This window comes from Polypterus senegalus, chromosome 3 (assembly GCF_016835505.1).
Source record: "Polypterus senegalus isolate Bchr_013 chromosome 3, ASM1683550v1, whole genome shotgun sequence".
Lineage (NCBI taxonomy): Eukaryota > Metazoa > Chordata > Cladistia > Polypteriformes > Polypteridae > Polypterus > Polypterus senegalus.
Window position 1 is genome coordinate 68,688,723 of NC_053156.1, and position 20,286 is coordinate 68,709,008.

The following is a 20,286-nucleotide window of genomic DNA, read 5'->3' on the forward strand; positions in this document are numbered from 1 at the left end:
ATTTTTAAAGCACACTTTTACACTGGGGAATCATGGGGAATCTAACTACTATTGGTTGAGAATCTGCTCTATAATTACTGCAGGTTCAAGCATAACTAAAATACTGTATACCCACTGTAGTAGCAACGTATTTGCACAGTGTTGAGTATTGTGACATTTCATTTTCTGGAGAGTTCAGATCTTACTGTAGTTGAGGAATACAGTATATAGTCATTGCTTACATCAATCTCTATGACTTTTTTCAAGGGTTTTGCTCCAGCATCCCAAAGACAAGTGTTACATAATTACCTAATCTAAATTGACTCTGTATGAATGAATATGAAAGTTTGGATGACTGTGCCCAGCAGCTGGTTGGTGCTCTGTGCCTGGTTGGTCATTCATGCTTTCTGTCTGACATTGTCAGGATAAGCTCCAGCTCCATTCAGCTCATAAAATAAGTTCCAGCTCAATATTCAGAATATAAATGAATGAAATCCCAGTGAGAATGAGGACAAGAGTAAGAAATGCCTGCTGTCATTATCGTTGATTTCCTTATAATGATGCATTATACAAATTATATACAGATTATTTTCTTGAGAGCCCTTTATGCTTTAAATGTAACATGTCAAATATTCAAAATTTTCTTTCTTTTTTTATTCAGAACTGGCTGGATCCTGCAAAAGAAATCAAGAGACAGATTCGAAGTGAGTAAAAATACTTTTTATTGCTTTGTTGCTATACTTATTCTGCAATCACATGTAGCTGTTTTAGAGGTGTGTCTCGAGAATTTTTAATCTTATGGAAAGATTAAGTAAAGTGAATACCGTATTGCCATAATAACATCAGAAGTAATGTTTTGTAAAGCATTAGAAATAAAAATAGATACAAACAGAATGCAAGGACAGTAGTAACAATGTTTTTCAACAATCTACAAACAGCCGACCTAACAAAAAACACATTAGACATACAGTATATAAAGAAAAGACTTGTGTGTGTGTGTTTATGGAGCAGTCTGCTCTGCTTACACACAGTCACAACCACTAAATGCTGCATGCATGCACTTCTGCATTTTTTCGGTGCTTGCCTGAACCTAAGTTCTCACTATGAAAGACGTGTGTGTGTGTGCCTGGAGCAGTCTTCTCTGTTCATGCTGAACCACAGCCATGGGAGTTGATGTGAATACCACGGAAGATGTAGAAGCTTATACAAGTGTAACTTGCACATGGTGAGATGGCACATGCATGCACTTTTACATTTTTTCAATGCTTCCATGCACCACACTTCTCCTTCAATCCAAGCAACTCAGCTTTGTGGTACATGCACATTGTACATTCACACAATGAGCTACCATACGTTTGCCTGAGACAGGTTCCAGCCTATCCCGCTCAATTTGTGCCATAGCTGCACTCGACTACACGTTCATCTCAGATAGATACAACCTGTCCTGGCCCACTTAGATGACTCCTCTGCAAGTTCAGCAATATAGTAAAACTGCTAGGGAGCCTTCGGGTTGTTTTTTGGCCTGAAGACCACATGCCGCTAGTTTGGACATACAGTATTTGTCAAATCACTGTGGAAAACTCTAATGCCAAGATGTCAATGAATGCATCTAATATAGTGGTTCTAGTGTGGGGTGATAAAACAATTTCAACTTTTAATATCAGGGGGAAAAAAAACTTGACGATAACAATAATAAATGTAGGCTATAAAAAATTATCAAACTCGTTTTACCCATATTAAGTTTTAAAATGCAATGAGTTGAAATGGACAATGCCTATGGCCTATCACGCTGCAGTAGGCTTGTCAAATTGGCACCACAACAGCTAATCACAATGCACTTTGCACATTTCCCTGTCCCCATGAAGAAGCAATGTTGTATATATTAGCAATGTGATCAGATGTTTGGGAAATACTCAGCAAAACAAGGTCGTCCCGGTAAATGAAGCTGAAGAGGAAACTGTGCTAACTGCTCTGGGAGAGAAGACCAAAGAAGGTACATGTCATCAAAAGTGTAGAAATGTTTACACATTGAATGCATTAGCTAGTCAGACTCACTTGAATTTGTAGGTAGTCATGGTGACACATAGTATTTTAAATTGCTACACTTCCATGGTGCAGTCTTTTTCTGTATGCACCCCTCGATCTGTCTTTGCTGGTCCAGCTTAACTGGAGCTTCCTTCCTTTTTCCTTGGTCATCATATGAAGGACCTTTCAACTCAGAATGAAATATTATCTGTAGCTAAATTAGTGAGGCAACAGTTTACTGTTATGAAAATAGGGTAAGGAAACCATCAGGTAAACTGATTTGTGTCTTCTAAATAAAATGGAATTATTTATTTAAGTACATTCTTGTTTAGTGTTATATGTGGTAGTGTTGTATACTTAGTGGGAAAGCAAGTGTCAGGGATGCCAGGGGCCATGACCCGGCCGGGACGCCATGAGGGACCGGATGTGGGTCTGTGCCCACCCTGGATCACGTGGGGGTCGCCTTCCTGGTTGCTTTGGGGGCCACGGGTACAGGGCATGGAAGCTCCACCCTGTAGGGGCCCGTGGTCACCGCCAGGAGGCACCCCAATGCCTTGGGGACCTGTTACTCCAGCACTTCCGCCACACCAGGCAGTGCTGGGGGGAAGAATTAGGACGGCGCCCGGAGAGCTGTCAGGAGGACAGCCGGCACTTCCGCCACGCTGGGGCATGGCTAGAAGAGGAATGCCGGGAACACCTGGGGCTCATCCGGGGACTGTATAAAAGGGGCCGTCTCCCTTCATTCGAGGCTGGAGTCGGGAGGCGGAAGGACAAAGCTCAGGAGAGCTGTGGAGGCGGCCCAAAGAGAAAGGCATTGTGGCCAAGACTGTGATTGGGGTATTTGTGCACATGACTGAGGTCTGAGTGACCAATGGACTGGGGTCTTTGTGACCATATCATTTGTATATAGTGTAAATAAACGTGTGGTGGTGTTTTAACAACATGTCCGCCTGTCTGTGTCCGGGCCGGGTTCACACAAGTAAGAAATTCACTGAACTTTGTATAAGTGACAATATCACTGCTATTTTATAACCCAGAAATCAGTCAAGCCTTACAATGTAAACTAATGTAATGAAAACGGCAAGATTGTTAAGAGTAAAGCCATAACTAAAATCAGAAAATTAGATTCCAAAGTTACTATCAGAAGTTAATGCAGAAGTTTAGAAACCTCTGCAAGACATGGATAAGGGATGGTAAAAAGAAAGCACAAACACTGTAGTGATGATATCTGTAAGCCTTCATTAATTTTGCCTTTTTTGCCTGAATATCATACATGTGTTCCTTGGTGTTATGTTTTCTTACTGACAAAGCTGACTATGACAGCTTGAAATGTTGAAATGTTTTTCAGTAAACTTTACATCTCCTACTTCTGTTCCGTCTTTGATTTTCTCAGTCTCGTCTGTCATCATCATCAATTCTCATTATCTAAACTGATTTTTATGCTTAAGGTTAAAATAGCTAATAGCTTGAGCTAGGCAGACCAGACTCTCCATCTCCAACAACACTCTTTATCTCTAGCTATGGGACTGGAATTCCCAGTTGCTTCCAGAGTTTTGGAGCTGTGTACTTTTGCTCTAAGATAATGAAATTCTCCATTTTAGCTTTCTGATTCTAGATATATATATATTTTCCCTCTTTTTCACTTAAATGCATTGCCAATTCTTTTGGAATGATGTAAATGAAATTCAGCACAAACACTTATTGCATTTAAACCAGCTCTAGCAATTTAATGTTACTTTGCCTTATTTATATGGATCTTTTTAACAACAACATTCGGCTCCTCCGGAATTAATCACTTCACTCAAAAAGCCCACTTGCAATCTTTCATAACCTTGTATAAAAAAAGGAAGGATTTAGGAGTCATAGTGGACTCTACGCTATCAACTTCCCGAACAGTGTTCTGAAGCCATTAAGAAGGCTAACAGAATGTTAGGATATATAGCACGATGTGTGGAGTACAAGTCCAAGGAGGTTATGATCAATCTTTATAATGCACTGGTGTGGCCTCATCTTGAGTACTGTGTGCAGTTTTGGTCTTCAGGCTACAAAAAGGACATAGCATGCTAGAAAAGGTCCAGAGAAGATCGACTAGGCTGATTCCAGGGCTACAGGGGATGAATTATGAGGAAAGATTAAAAGAGCTGAGCCTATACAGTTTAAGCAAAAGAAGATTAAGAGGTGACATGATTGAAGTGTTTAAAATTATGAAGGGTATTAGTACAGTGGATCGATACTGTTATTTTAAAATGAGTTCATCAAGAACACGGGGAAACAGTTGGAAACTTGTTAAGGGTAAATTTCGCACAAACATTAGGAAGTTTTTCTTTACACAGAGAACGATAGACACTTGGAATAAGCTACCAAGTACTGTGGTAGACAGTAAGACGTTAGAGACTTTCAAAACTTGACTTGATTTTTTCTTGGAGGAAATAAGTGGATAGGACTGGCAAGCTTTGTTGGGCTGAATGGCCTGTTCTCGTCTAACATGTTCTAATAACAACAACAACATTTATTTATATAGCACATTTTCATACAAAAAAATGTAGCTCAAAAGTGCTTTACATAATGAAGAATAGAAAAATAAGAGACACAGTAAGAAAATAAAATAAGTCAACATTAATTAACATAGAATAAGAGTAAGGTCCAATGGCCAGGGGGGAACAGAAAAACAAAAAAACTCCAGATGGCCGGAGAAAAAATAAAATCTGCAGGGATTCCAGGCCATGAGACCGCCCAGTCCCCTCTGGGCAATCTACCTAACATAAATGCAACAGTCCTCTTTATATTTATGGTTTTCACAGAAGGACTTGATGATGATGATGATGATGATCACGTGGACTTCTGGCTTTTAGTCCATCAATGCTGGGGCATCATGGTGCTTTGGGTAGGTTGGTGGTGGCGCAGGCCGCCACCACAGAGAAACCGGAAAAAGAAACAGAAGAGAGAGTAGGGGTCAGTAGGGATTTTAGAGCCACCATGAATAGTTATTATGATGAATAATAATGTTCTTATAAAAAAGATTTTTGGTTTCTACAGCTCTATTGACACTTGATGAGGATTTCCTTATGCTACTCTCCATGTGGCAACTTGCTTTTTATATAAAAGCATTTCCACTAACAACTGAAGCAGTGTACATGGGTAATGGGTCTCATGCATAGACAAAAATTGCAGTTTTTTGGCTGAATGTGAGATGCATCATCAGATAAACCACTTCAATATTTTTAAAATTTCTCATATTTGATTATTCTATTATGAGAAAAGACTGCTTTATGTTGTGTTGAGGAATTACCTTAATGAAAATATCATGTTAGCCCAGATAAATAAAGATCCATGCCCAGCAGGAAGACACAACTATGGAAAGTGAAAATGGGGTAAACTTTTCCTCCTTTTAACTTGGGCTTTTTATGTTGTATACCTGTAGCTCACTTGCAAGTCCTTACACATTTTCAGTCATTCTGCTTCATACCAGAATCCAGTGTCATATATTCCATATTTTGAACCTAAAGAAATGCTTTTACAGAAGAGGGACATAAAAGAAATCAAATACATCTCTTTATATGTGTTTTATTTGAGCTTTCCTGCTAGTAACTATGCTTCAGTCAGTCTTCTTCTGTCTGGCTGTTTATTTAAAAGTAAAACTGTACAGAGTACACTGCCTTCCTGTTGTAACCATCTGTAAGCAGGTGTTGAGTTGAGGAATCAAATCCATCAGTCATTTGTAAATCAGTTTAAATGCCTAGGGGTAAACATCACAAGTAAACATAAAGCTCTTTATCAACAAAATTTCGCCGTTTGTATGGAAAAAATTAAGCAAGACTTGCATAGATGGTCAACCCTTCATCTCACTCTAGCTGAAAGAATTAAAGTTGTTAAGATGAATATCCTTCCTAAGCTTCTCTTTTTATTTCAAAACATTCCACTATACATCAATAAAATTTTTTTTAAGCAATTAGATTCAACCATAACCACATTTATTTGCAACTTTAAACATCCATGTATCCAAAGAGCGTCCCTACAAAGACCTAAGGCAGAAGGTGGCGTGGCTCTACCTAATTTTCAGTTTTATTACTGGGCAGCAAACATACAAGCTATAAAAACCTGGACATGGACACAAATAGATGAACATACACAGGCTTGGTCCGCAATAGAAATAAAATCCTGTAGTACTTCTTTATATTCCCTGCTTTGTGCCCCAATAAATGTAAGTTATCGCCAATATATGAATAACCCAATTGTGCTTCACTCACTCAGAATATGGAAACAATGTAGGAAGCATTTTAAGACAGAGCATCTTTTATCTGTGGCACCTTTGCACAAGAACTACCTTTTTCAGCCCTTGCAAACATATGCAGTTTTTAATATCTGGAAAACATTTGGGATTAAATCAATTAGAGATCTGTACATAGACAACATCTTTGCATCCTATGAACAATTACATTCCAAATGTAACTTTCCAGCAACACATTTCTTTCACTGCCTTCAAATTAAAAAAGTTTGTTAAACTATCTATCTATCTATCTATCTATCTATCTATCTATCTATCTATCTATCTATCTATCTATCTATCTATCTATCTATCTATCTATCTATCTATCTATCTTAAACAGAACCTGCCCGATTTTCCTCATCTTCCACCTTCCTCTATGGTGGAAAACATATTGCTCAGTTTTGAGGACTCAGACAGCATTTCTGCAATATATAAAACCATTTTACAGTCCCTCCCTTTCAAAGATCCAAGAGGACAGTGGGAAAAGGATCTCTCACTCATCATATCAGAAAAGGAGTGGAAGGTAGCAATGCAGGGAATTCACTCAAGCTCCATATGCACAAAGAATATAATTTTTCAACTCAAAATTATTTATCGAGCACATCTGTCTCGACTAAAACTCTCCAAAATGTTTCCAGGGCAAGATCCAAACTGCAAACGCTGCAACCAAGTCCCAGCCTCACTGGGTCACATGTTCTGGGCCTGCACCAAATTAACATCATTCTGGACCAAAATCTTTAAATGCCTTTCAGACAGCCTTGGTGTCACAATCCCTCCTAACCCATTAACAGCTGTGTTTGGGGTACTTCCAGATGGGCTTAAAGTGGAGAAGGACAAACAGACTGTAATTGCCTTTACTACGCTATTGGCACGTAGGCTTATCTTGCTCAACAGAAAGAATCCTGTCTTCTTTTAAGTCAGTGGGTAACTGATGTTTTATACTATTTGAAATTGGAAAAAATCTAATTCTTACTTAGAGGATCTGTGCAGAACTTTTTCAAAACCTGGCAGGAACTAATTAATAACATTTTAGAATAAGCTCTTAAAGCACTGAGGAAGTAAATTATCTCCCCATTTCTTTTTCTTCTCCATTTATCTTTATCCACTTATTAAACTCATCAATTTACTTATTTTTACTAGCTATAAGTTTTACTCTGTTGGCCACGCTCTTTTTCAGGGGTAGGGGTTGATTTGTTTTCAATCCTGTTTTTTGTAAAAATGTATCCATTTGTATGGAATGATTACAATAAAATCAATAAAATAAAAAAAGAAAGAATAGAAGCTGTTAAATATGCTACTTTTTTAAAGTCGGTCTTAGTGCAAAGCTAGGGTTATCTGCCAAAGCCATAATCTCAACCCATACCATTTTACTAAGTTATTTCTGAACTTTTTTTAAGTCATTGACTTTTAAAACCATTGGTATTTTGAAGGCCAACTAATAGGAAAAAAATGTCCAAAAGTGGTGATGAAATTAAATGATACACATTTAAATAGGATGGATTGTCATTTATATTATATATTCCAACTGTGGAAACTGAAGAAGATAAATTATCAGTATTTTCATAAGCTGCATGGTCTCAGTAAAATTACACATTTTGAATTCAGTTCAGTTAAAGGAAAAACATATTTGTGTATTTGTACATGTCAACTGTTAACATTTGTTAGAGGATCATGTAGTGCCTTCTGTGGGGCTGTTGAAAGTTTTTCCATGTTTGTATGGATTTCCTGTCTCAAGCACAGGACTTGCTCTAATGTTGACTGGCATCTGTGTACCATATTGCTTTGGTTTTAATGTGCTTGTGCACACTATGTAATGGACTGGTAATATCTTTATGTATGTTACTTGAAGATAAAACATCTTGCAACCATGAATTTGTTTGTTTATTTTTAAAAATGTCTTGGGGAATGTGTCATAAAGTTGATGTCTGTAAAAATAATAGAGTTATTGTACTTCCTGCTGGCCCAGTTGTACCTTTAGTCATAGTTTACTTCATCATTTCTGTATGTCTGTGTGCTGCAGTGGTTTAATGATATTTGACTTTTTTCTTTTAGTTTTTCTAAGCCATTTTACAGTCATATTAATTGAAATTTAATGCCATTTACTTTGTTAAGTTCTTTGTGAAAGAAACAAAGACAATGTTTTGTGGGTGATACGGGGTGGTCTTGAGCGATCTCTGATCTCAGATTGAATGCCACAGAGGCCTGATTAATAAATGGAGAGTGTTTTATTGGCAAAAAATGTCAAAAGAATGTAAAAGGAAGTTATTGTATTAAATGTGAGACATGAACAAAATGAAGAAAAAAAGGCATTTGTTCTGAACCCTTTTTAAGGGGCAGGTAACCCTCTTGTAGTGGGGTGCTAGGACTGTTTTGCAACACAATCTTTTCGGTGGTAGTAACTTATTATAGATCTGCTTGAAACTGCTAAGAGGATATGCCCATGTATTTTATGCACTCCCAATCCACCTTAATAAAAATCCAAGTGTCTTTGTGTTTGTGTGTCCATCTGGTTACTGTGTCTCTTTACTGTGTCTCTGTCATTCTAGTAGATAGATAGATAGATACTTTATTAATCCAAAGGGGAAATCTTTACATGGCACATCTCAAATATTAACACTGCTTTGACAGTGCTTTTACTTATTCCATATTAAATTGCAAATAAAGGAGATACATACATGGCATGGTGTATTGCAAACATTACCGCTGAGGTCTACGTTGATTACTAAGATTTCAACTTATCTTAGATGGGTAGCACAGCTAGGTTTTCAATATAATTTTTATCAACAATAACCTTGCATGTATCAGCTTCTTGTAGCAGTGGAAATTCTGCACTGATAGCCAGTTGTTTATAAACCTTGACATCACTTCCAAACCTTTTCCTTTGGATGCAATTTGTGAGTGCACCAAATAGGTAAAAATCTAATGGTCGTAAGGTGTGAGGCTGAAGGGGAAAAACGGTTCACTTCAGTTTTGATATTGCTTCCCATGTTTTCAAACTTGTGTGAGGTCATGTGTTATCATGGGTAAGGAGGATTTTAAAAAGGTTATTGATCAAGCAATCCCAATAAGTTCTTTTAAAACTTAAAAATTTAACAATGTGGCATAATGTGTAGCAAAATCACTCCTTCTACACTTCTGCTAAAGGAATAATGTTAAACTTACTGCTCTGTCAAAAAAAGAAAACATTCCATTGAGTGTCTCCTGGTTTCTAATTTAAAGCAATGAATCTTTGGTCCCTAGTGACAATCAATGACTAAAAAGGCTTCATTGTTAGCCTCATAACAAGGGAAGAAATCTGAGCATGCCACTTTTCATGCATTTTTGTGATCCTGGGCGTTGTGAAACACAATGTGCATAATATTTAATAATGTTAATAGTTTTAATATTCTAAGGCTCAATAATGTTGTTAACACTTCCTTTTGAAACTGAGGGCTCAGGTGGTAGCTGTCTGGTCAAAATCAATTGGTTCCTTCTGATGAGTTTAACAGCACATTACGTGAGAGAGACTACTGTTGCTGTTCAGGCAGAATGAGTTACATTAATGAGCATTTGTCTGTGTCTTCAATTTGTGATGTCCATCAAGTAACAGTGTCTTTATCACAATGTTGTCTCCATATACTGTACATTTTGTAACTGCCAGTTAGTGTTCCCTACTCATTCATTCTTTGCCACTTGAAATTTAATAACTTGCTTATCACACAATACCATTCATCTTAGTGGTGCAGAATAGCAGTGTGTTGCGCTTCTCCTCCCAGATGTTTATTTTTTATATATGCAGTGCCCTCCATAACGTTTAAAAATTACAAATCAAACAATTCAGACATAATTAAAGTGCACATTACAGACTTTAATGAAAGGGTATTTGCATACATTTCAATCACCCCACGTAGGTTACAACACTTTTCCTACATGGTCCATCCATTTTAAGGCACCATAATGTTTGAAAACATAGCAATCCAGTTATATTAAAACAGTCATTTTTAATACTTAGTCGCATATCCCTTGCATGCAATGACTGTTTTAAGTCTGCGATTCATAGATGTCATTAAGTGCTGAGGAGCTTCTCTGGTGATGCTCTGCCAAGCCACTAATTAAGCCATCTTCAGCTCTTGCTTGTGTCGAGTGCTTATCCCCTTCAGTTTTCTCTTCAGCATATGGAAGGTATGCTCAATTGAATTTAAATCAGGTGACTGGCTTGATCATTCAAGGACTTTCCATTTTTTAGCTTTGAAAAACTCCTGTGTTGCCTTAGCAGTATGTTTGGGATCATTATCTTGTAGAATAAAACACTGCCCACTGAATTTGGAGGCATTTAATGGGATCTGAGAAGATAAGATGTTTCTGTACACCTCAGAATTCGTTGTGCAGCTGCTGTCAGCAGTTACATCATCAGTTAATGTAAGTGTGGCAGTACCTGTGGCAGCCATACAGTACATGCCTAAGCCGTAGCACCTCCACCGCCATTTTTAACAGATGAGGTGGTATGCTTTAGATCTTGAGCAATTCCATTTCATCTCCTCACTTTGCTTTTGTCATCCCTCTGATACGGGTTCATCTTTGTTTCATCTGTCCACAGGACCTTTTTTCCAGAATACTGCAGTCTCTTTGAAGTACTCTTTTGTCGACTGTAATCTGGCCATCCAGTTTTTGTGGCTAACTAGCAGTTTGCATCTTGCAGTGTGGACTCTGTATTTCTGTTCATGAAGTCTTCTGCAGATAGTAGTCTCTGACAAATCCATATCTTCCACTTAAAGACTGTTTCCAATCTGTTGGACAGGTGTTTGGGGCTGTTCCTTTACCATAGTGAGTTGATTTAGGTAGTCTTAAGGTATTACCAATGTCTGTAATGGTTTTATTCTTGATTTTCATCCTTATAATGGATTCCTTGACTTTCCTTGGTATAACTGTTGTCCTTATTTCAAACAATGGCAACTGCAGACTCCACAGGGTAGAGTAAACTCTAGTTAACTTATGCCTGCACTAATGAAGCACACCTGAGTAATCACAATCACATGTGACACCGATTGTCCCAAACATTATTGTGTTTAAATTGGGGGGTGGGCGCAGTGTTTCAGTTACAGTCCATTAGAAGTCAATAGGACAATTGGAACCAATTGTGCTCTCACATGAAAATGTAATCAGCTCAATTCACCTCATCAAACATCCTGGGGCTGCACGCGCATGCGCACCCACAGAGCATGAGCCTCATAATGTATTTATTTAGAAACATGTCTTGCCACAAACCTGTCCCATCACACTCTTAAATTCAAGTCTGCAATGTCTCACTTTAATCACACTTTAATCACATCTAAATTATTTGATTTGTAATTTTAACCTGTGGAGAATGTATCTGTGTCCCAAACATTGTTGAGGGCACTTTATTAGCATATAAGAAAACCAAGTAAAGTGCCTAAAAGGCAGGCAGTATGAGGCTAAACTGCTGACTGATTATAGCAGCAGTAGTGATTCATGTAGATTATGGTATGCTCAACAGATTATTTGTGGATTACAAAATATAACCTAATCCAGTCACATCATGATTTTCTCTCTTTTGTATACTTTATGTTTTCTTTTACTCCTGCTATAATTGCCATAACAAGCGACCTACCTTTCTACTGCCTGCAACAATGCATAATTTATCCTTCTGTTATTTAAATGGGTTTATGTCCACAAGGTATCTTTTCCAGTTGGAATTTGAAAATATGTGGTCCCCACCTGCTTCCAAGGGACAACAATTAATGATTACAGACCAGAGGCACTACTTCCAATTATAAAGAAATGCTTTGATAGAGACTAGTATTGTGACACATTTAACAGAATATTAAAGATAGTCTGGACTGCTTCTAAGTTTCCATATCATCAAAACCAGTTCACATGGAATTCTATATCCCTTGCACCTCATTCCATCCCATCACATCTGATAATAAAAACTGCTATGTCAGAATCTTCTGTACAGACTACAGTTCAGTATTTAATACTGTTGCACCATCAAAGCTGATCACAAAACCCCTTAACTTAAGACTTATTGTCACCCTCTTTAAATGATTTTGGATTTATTAACTGAGAAACCCCCACATTAGCATATTAATAGCATCACATCTTTTGTCATTAAATTTGCCAATGATGCCACCATCGTAGGCCTGGTCACCAAGAACAATAATAGAGCTCATAGACAAGATTTTTTACCAGCATTGGTTCCAGAACAACAGTCTCACAAAACCAAGGAGCTGCTTATAGAACAGATCACACAAGCATCTACAAGAAGGCTTACCAGCGTCTCTTCTTTTACAGACTTTTCAGGAAAACTTGGATTTATCTATCTGTAGTAACTACTTAAGGTATATAGTGGAGTCCATCTTCATTGCTTACAGAACATCATTGTTTGGCACCTGCTCAGCTCAATGTTGTAGTACAGAGGTGGAAGATGATGCAGAGGTCATAGAAGATTACCAGTACCCTGCTGCCTTTTGTTCAGGACATGTATAACATACTCTGCCTTAGAAGGACAGTCTTATTAAAGACATTGCCATCCTGCACAGAGCCATTGGCACTCTTACCAGTAAATTCAGAGATACTCTCTATCAACATGCCATAAGATTCATAAATAACCAATTATAGTAACAAATACTGTTTGTCTTATTGCGCATATACTGTATGTATCTAAATGGAGACATACAAGTATTGATTTCATTGAAGTATGTACACATGACAGACTTGAACTTCAGAGCATACTATATGTGTTAGGAAGTTAATTGTTTTGCAGTAGTATGCAGGACATTTGCTATTAACCACAGAATAAGTTAATCATGTTAATTTTGACAAAATGTAGAAAATATTGCAAAATGCTTAGGCCACCATTCATTCATCCTGAAACATTACCTGTATTCACCCATTGGCCTGCACTTTTCTCCTTTTTTTAACAAATGCTAATTTTTAACCTTCCCATCTCAATTGTTCATACAAATGAAACCACCAGCCAATTGTGGGTGTTGATCAGATGATCAGATTACAGGGTAAATGCCACATTTCTGGTTATGCAGAATTTGTTTCAGGTAGGGTAAGTGTGTTTAATAGGCTTTTCTTTTCTCTCTCAGGATAATGATATGGAATGTTTGACAAACAGTAAAACCAGTAAAAAGAAAATGTCATGAAATGCAATATTGGGTTCAGTCAATTATTGAATTATTAACAAAATCACCAATTTTATGGATATTTTACTATAGATAGATAGATACTTTATTAATCCCCAAGGGGAAATTCACACTTTTGAGGCAACTCAGGCACCTTCTTCAGGCAAGATTTAACATCTTCAAAAGCTTGCATATTGTAATATTTTTAGTTAGCCAATAGAAGGTGTCATTTTGCTTGACTTTTCACTAATATAAACTATTAAAAGCATCTTTCGTTGCAGTTTTTACTTTTCTTTCTTTTGTAAAATAATTTTAAAAAATGACATTTTCTCATCCTGACCCTTACACTGGTCATTGCAAAACAGTAAATTTGAGCTGATTTTTTCTGGCTCAGTCACCTAAGTAGATCAGTTAATTGAATTCAAGGCTTCTTTTTTTCTTGTTTTAATATTACATTGAAATAAGGTTAAATTTCCCAGACATTGAGAAACAGAAAATAAAATTCTCCACCCACTTATGTCATCCACCTCGGAGGTTAGCCAGAAGAACCTTTTATTTCCAGATGTTTTACCATTCCTTGTAGATATAACATTCATATGCAAATCTTTTATTTAATTATTATTCTGTCTGCTTCAGATTGTAAGATGTTTGTTTAACCTATTTCTGTAGTAACAGTTCTGAGATGTACTCCCTGAAGACATGGAGTTATTTAGGCTTTGGTACAATGTTGTCAGTTTGCCATGGAAATGGATATGCAGCTGACTGCGCAAACTCACTGCTTCAAAACATCTTCTTTATTCAAAGTTTGGGTGTTTTCTTTTTTTTGAGGACCTTTTTAATGCAGTAAACAAATGAATTAATCAGCCTGTCAATTATTTTTGTTCAGTCATATGTAAATGTTATAATGATATGCAATCATTGAGGGATAGTTATAATATACTGTATACATAAATATGCATATAATGAATACATAGATTTTTTTATAATATTTATATGAGGATAAAAAGTATGTTTGCACCTTTGTTTGTTCATTTAAGCCATTAAATATATTTATGTGCACTACATGTGAAATAAAGAAGGCTTAACTCTTTTCTTTCTTTGCCAGAGGTGCTAAGCTGTTTTTACAGAATATGAAATCAATACTAGACAAAATAAATACTAAATGCTGACACTTCTGTACATGTGCAATGGTGCCAAGAATGTAGTCAGACTTCTTTTTTTGAGTACATACACCATCAGATCTAAACACTAGCATGGAGAGTTGCTCGCATACTAAAGAGTCTGTAGCTGCATATGGAAGCTGCTTTTTCACTTTTCGTAACTGATCTTTTCCTAAATAAAGAGTGACATTGCACATGTACTTTGTCAGTATGCCCGTGTCGATCAAACACATGAAGCTCTGCAGTCTACTGGTGACTTTACACTGTAGGAAGATAAGTAAATAAATAAAGGTAAACAACATTCAATGTGGCATTTATATAAATAACATAAAAATGTTTTTCATATAAAGACCATCAAGAAACATAATCACAAACCTTGGCGAGCTATGTATTGCCCTGCTGTTTCGTTGTGTGTGGCAAATTGACTGGCAGGATGATGGCTAACCTGTTGCTCCATCCAAATGGTGCTATCTTTTGCCTTTACGCCTGGTGCAGCTGCGTTGTTCTTATATGTGAGTGGACATTTCTTGTTTTGAGGGCTCCTGTTCTCTTTCTCCGATATAGAACCGTCATCCTCATCTGAGCTCACCTCTGTTATAATACGTCTTTATTTGAAAACAGCAGTGTCAGATCGGGGGTAGCGTGAGCGTAACTGAGAGAATAAAACTGAAAAAAAAAAAAAAAAACACTAAACTTTAAAAGTACCATAAATATGCACTGGCTGTTAGACTCAAATCAAATGTATGTTTGTGTGAAGCTTACTACTCAAAATGGTAATTTTGAGAAATGGACAGAATCAAACCCACGACTTATTGATTATGAGTCAGCAGTTCTTACTGCTGCACCACCCAAGCGATCGTGCCAGCATCGTATTCTAACCCGATTTCTTTTTCTTCGGTTATAGTCTTGAATAAAAACGCACATGTTTTATTATACGTGTACCTTTTGTGAAAGTGTTTATTTGATATTTGGACTTCTTTACACATTATATACTTCGTGTCAAAATTTGTCATTAGTACTATAACAATAAGTTTGTGTTTTAGATATGTGTTCAACATTTCTTGCATTTCTTGCAATTCCTGCCTTCGTAGATTTACATAGATGAAATGCATGTGTTTCAAATAATGATATATTGTTTACCCCATACAACTCCAGGCACCTCACACACAGATACATAGCCTTGAGCTGCATCAGTGGGGAATGGGATAGCAGGCTGCTTGCTGCTTATGCTGATTGACACATTTACAAAGCAAAAGATGCTAATGGAGAGGTGCGAAGGAATTAAGAATTCTAATGTTAACTTCGGCAAGTTGAATATGTATGTCTAGCAGTACACAAGACTAAGTTTTTGTATTTTTTTTCCTGATAAGTGGTGGCAATTGAATTAATCAAGAAAATAACAGAGTGATGTTTAAATTAGTAAGATGTGGCTAAAATAGTTGCAGTGGCCACCACTATACATTTGTGTCAATAATGTCTTGAGTTAATCAGGTTTACATAACACCATTGCAATCAAAAGTGCTGTACAAAGAAAATGTAATTATATTAAATACATCTACTGAGATTTCTTGATCAGTCAACTACTTGCTTTAGTGAGACAAACCTGCTGCTTTTATGTATGATATCCTGCTTGCACATCTTGCTGTCCTTTAGCTAGGATGGACTCAGTGAGGCACTCATGTTCAGTCTATTATAGATAGATAGATAGATACTTTATTAATCCCAAGGGGAAATTCACATACTCCAGCAGCAGCATACTGATAAAAAACAATATTAAATTAAAGAGTGATAAAAATGCAGATAAAACAGACAATAACTTTGGGTGGAATTGAAGAGTCGCATAGTGTGGGGGAGGAACGATCTCCTCAGTCTGTCAGTGGAGCAGGACAGTGACAGCAGTCTGTCGCTGAAGCTGCTCCTCTGTTTGGAGATGATACTGTTCAGTGGATGCAGTGGATTCTCCATGATTGACAGGAGCTTGCTCAGTGCCCGTCGCTCTGCCACGGATGTCAAACTGTCCATGTCTACAATAGAGCCCGCCTTCCTCACCAGTTTGTCCAGGGGTGAGGTGTAACTCTTCTTTATGCTGCCTCCCCAGCACACCACCGCATAGAAGAGGGCACTCGCCACAAACGTCTGATAGAACATCTGCAGCATCTTATTGCAGATATTGAAGGACGCCAGCCTTCTAAGGAAGTAAAGTCGGCTCTGTCCTTTCTTACACAGAGCATCAGTATTGGCAGTCCAATCCAATTTATCATCCAGCTGCACTCCCAGGTATTTATAGGTCTGTACCCTCTGCACACAGTCGCCTCTGATAATCACAGGGTCCAGGAGGGGCCTGGGTCTCCTAAAATCCACCACCAGCTCCTTGGTTTTGCTGGTATTATGGACTGTTATCTGCTGTCATGGGACAAAAGTTAAACCCAAGATTTAACTATTGCAGATAGATTGAAGAGGTAGTACTGATACTGGGCATTTTTCCATTTTTTTCTGTGGTGCACATAAACCAGGCCTTTTTGTTGCTAATTGATGCAAAGTTTTGTCCATTATTGCTGGCAAGTATTGGCCATTTTTGTTATTGGCCAAGGCGCTAATCAGTATAAGGTTGTGACCTGCCAGAGTCTGAATATATCAGTAGAAGTGTCACTCATTTGTAACTGATATTGCTTTATCAGATCAAGGAGTCTGCATGCCAAAGAGATTGTTGTAACAGTTCCCCAGAGAACTGAACTGAGATTTTGGCTGAATCTACCTATTAAGTGGCATTAAAGAGGGGCCATATCTTAGGTTTCCAGCTGCAGCTGAAGTCTCACGTGCCAAGCAAAATAAAAGTGGACAATGCCACTTTGTTTTACATAATCCATTGCAAGAAAACAGACATGATATAAGACAGATGAGTAAATTATAAATCAGTCTGAAAAACTAATGGGAAGCTAATGCAGATGTTAGTCAACTATGTTTTGCTGTATATATTTATATCCTAGCTGTATTACATGGCTTCACCTGGGAAATTTTCCATGACAATGGGTCTTAGTTATAGTGCTGTTGGTTAATTAAATGTATCAGATATACTATTTAACTAACTGACTATTTTTCTGTAGACGATATTTGTAGGTTTTTTACCCACCACCCAGGGGCGAATATCATTAATTCAATGGAGATCTTTACTCTTAAAACATCCATCCATTATCCAACCCGCTATATCCTAACTACAGGGTCATGGGGGTCTGCTGGAGCCAATCCCAGCCAACACAGGGCACAATGCAGGAAACAAGCCCCGGGCAGGGCGCACACACACACACCAAGGACAATTTAGATTTGCCAATGCACCTAACCTGCATGTCTTTGGACTGTGGGAGGAAACCGGAGCACCCGGAGGAAACCCACGCAGACACGGGGAGAACATGCAAACTCTACGCAGGGAGGACCCGGGAAGCGAACCCGGGTCTCCTAACTGCGAGGCAGCAGCGCTACGCACTGTGCCACCATGCAGCCCGCTCTTAAAATATGCTACATACAATTATTTTTGAATAAAACATTCATGCCATAGATCAATTCTTGCTTTTCTTTATGAATGACTTTGGCTTTTGCTGATGACCATTAGAAAACACAATTTCACAGGAAACTGGATTCTTTTGAATTTGAAGAGGTAATTAGTAAAATGGATCCTGTAAAAATTGTACCTTTGATCAGATTTGTATGTATTGTTTTGGTCTGTATTTTTGTATCGTCAAAAACATTTTGGAGGGTTTAGATCAAAAACTATATACACTGAACCATGGTTTACTTTAACTTATCATATATAGCATTGATGTTTACAGGCTGCATGATTATGTGGCCCATGCAATGAACTGAATATTTTAAACATTGTACCGAAAAAAACAGGTGGAAGGAAATAATATTGTAAACTATTGTAAACTATACTACCCCTAGTATGTTGTGCCAATGTAGGACTTCATGCCATCCTGGACTTTATTGCACTCAGGGCTTGAAGTTCTGCTTTGCAAACCAAAGCGTTGCAACACATTGCAGTCTGAACTCTAAGGGGACACCCTTGTTCTCTACAATATTGCATATATAACGTCCTCTGACTTTCAACTGTTTTTACTTTCAGTAAACTTAATGTGTAAATATTTGTATGAACAGTAAAAGAGTCAACACCATAAGACATAAACTAAAAATGTTTCACAATGTGTCCCTGAATGAAGGGAGGCTCAAAATCAAAAGTACCAGTCAGTATCTGGTGTGGCCACCAGCTGCTTGAAGTACTGCAGTGCATCTCCTCCTTATGGACTGGACCAGATTTGTCAGTTCTTGCTGTGAGATGTCACCCCACTCTTCCACCAAAGCACCTTCAAGTTCCTGGACATTTCTGGGGGAATGGCCCTAGCCTTCACCCTGCGATCCAACAGGTCCCAGATGTGCTCAATGGGATTGAGATCCGGGCTCTTCCACTGCGAGGATGACTTCCTGTCTCCCTGTAGCGCTGTCTTAGGCGTCTCACAGTGCGGACATGGCAATTTATTGCCCTGGCCACATCAGCAGTCCTCATGCCTCCCTGCAGCATGCCTAATGCACGTTCACGCAGATGAGCAGGGACCCTGGGCATCTTTCTTTGGGTGTTTTTCACAGTCGGTAGACAAGTCTCTTTAGTGTCCTGCGTTTTTAGCACTGTGACCTTAAATGCCTTCTTTCTATAAGCTGTTAAGGTCTTAACGACCATTCCACAGGTGCATGTTAATTAATTGATTATGGTTAATTGAACATGCATGGAAAACATTGTTTAAACCCTTTACAATGAAGATCTGTAAAGTTATTTAAATTTTTAAGACATTATTGTTGAAATACACAGTCCTGAAAAAGGGACGTTTCTTTTTTTGCTGAGTATATTTAACCACCAAGGGGGACAAGCCTCAAAGGTCTATGAAGTATACTGTATGTACTGTATATAAGCGATAATCTAAGGATTACAAATTCCACCAACAGCTTGGATTTGAATGTATTTTATATCCCAGGAGTAAGAAGAGGCCGGCAGAACAGGGTGTACTGCCAGTCCCCAAGGATGCTACTTGTTCCTTTACTTGTCTCTCTTTCTCTTTCTGTCTCTTTTTGCTTCTGACATAGCAACATATTTACTTAAAGCCACATCTATCACCCACACATTTAGTTTTAAGCATGTTGACAAACTTTTGCTGCTTATGGCCTTCATTTGCATGAAGTGACAGCCCCATTTCTGTGTGCGACTCCTTCTCAGCACTGAGCTGAAAAAGGATTCTGTGTCTAAAAGAAGCCCTATCACTACAGAATTATTACCTACAAACATGCCTCAGAATAGCTCACTCGCTACAGGATTATTACTGACAAATAAGAAAAACATGGGTCTGTCGATTTTCTCTTTTTTATAATATCATCAAATTTCAATCAAACCAGTCAAAGCATTTTTGAGATTTTGGGGTACGGTATTAGGTTTTCTTTTGTAGTGTCAGTTTTTACCCCCAAATATTGATATATCATTCTGTATACCTATTTGCCTAGATGTACAATCCTGCCAAATTTCAGATTTTTTAACAAAATGGGACATAGTACCATTTTTGATGAGTGAATGAGGGAGTTAAATCGGTTAGTCAACTTTGTATTATCTATCTATCTATCTATCTATCTATCTATCTATCTATATCTATCTATCTATCTATCTATCATATACTGTATTAGATATACTGTA

At 37.8% G+C, this 20,286-nt stretch overlaps 1 protein-coding gene across 17 annotated transcripts in view; it reads left to right on the forward strand.

Moving 5' to 3' along the window:
* Positions 1-20,286, forward strand: part of epb41l2 (erythrocyte membrane protein band 4.1 like 2) — a 336,181-nt gene that overhangs the window by 215,581 nt on the left and 100,314 nt on the right. For all 17 annotated transcript variants that reach the window (XM_039747445.1, XM_039747453.1, XM_039747452.1 and 14 more), the window contains one exon: positions 641-683. In XM_039747445.1, coding sequence (XP_039603379.1) covers positions 641-683 — 43 coding nt within the window. The remainder of the gene's footprint in view (positions 1-640; positions 684-20,286) is intronic.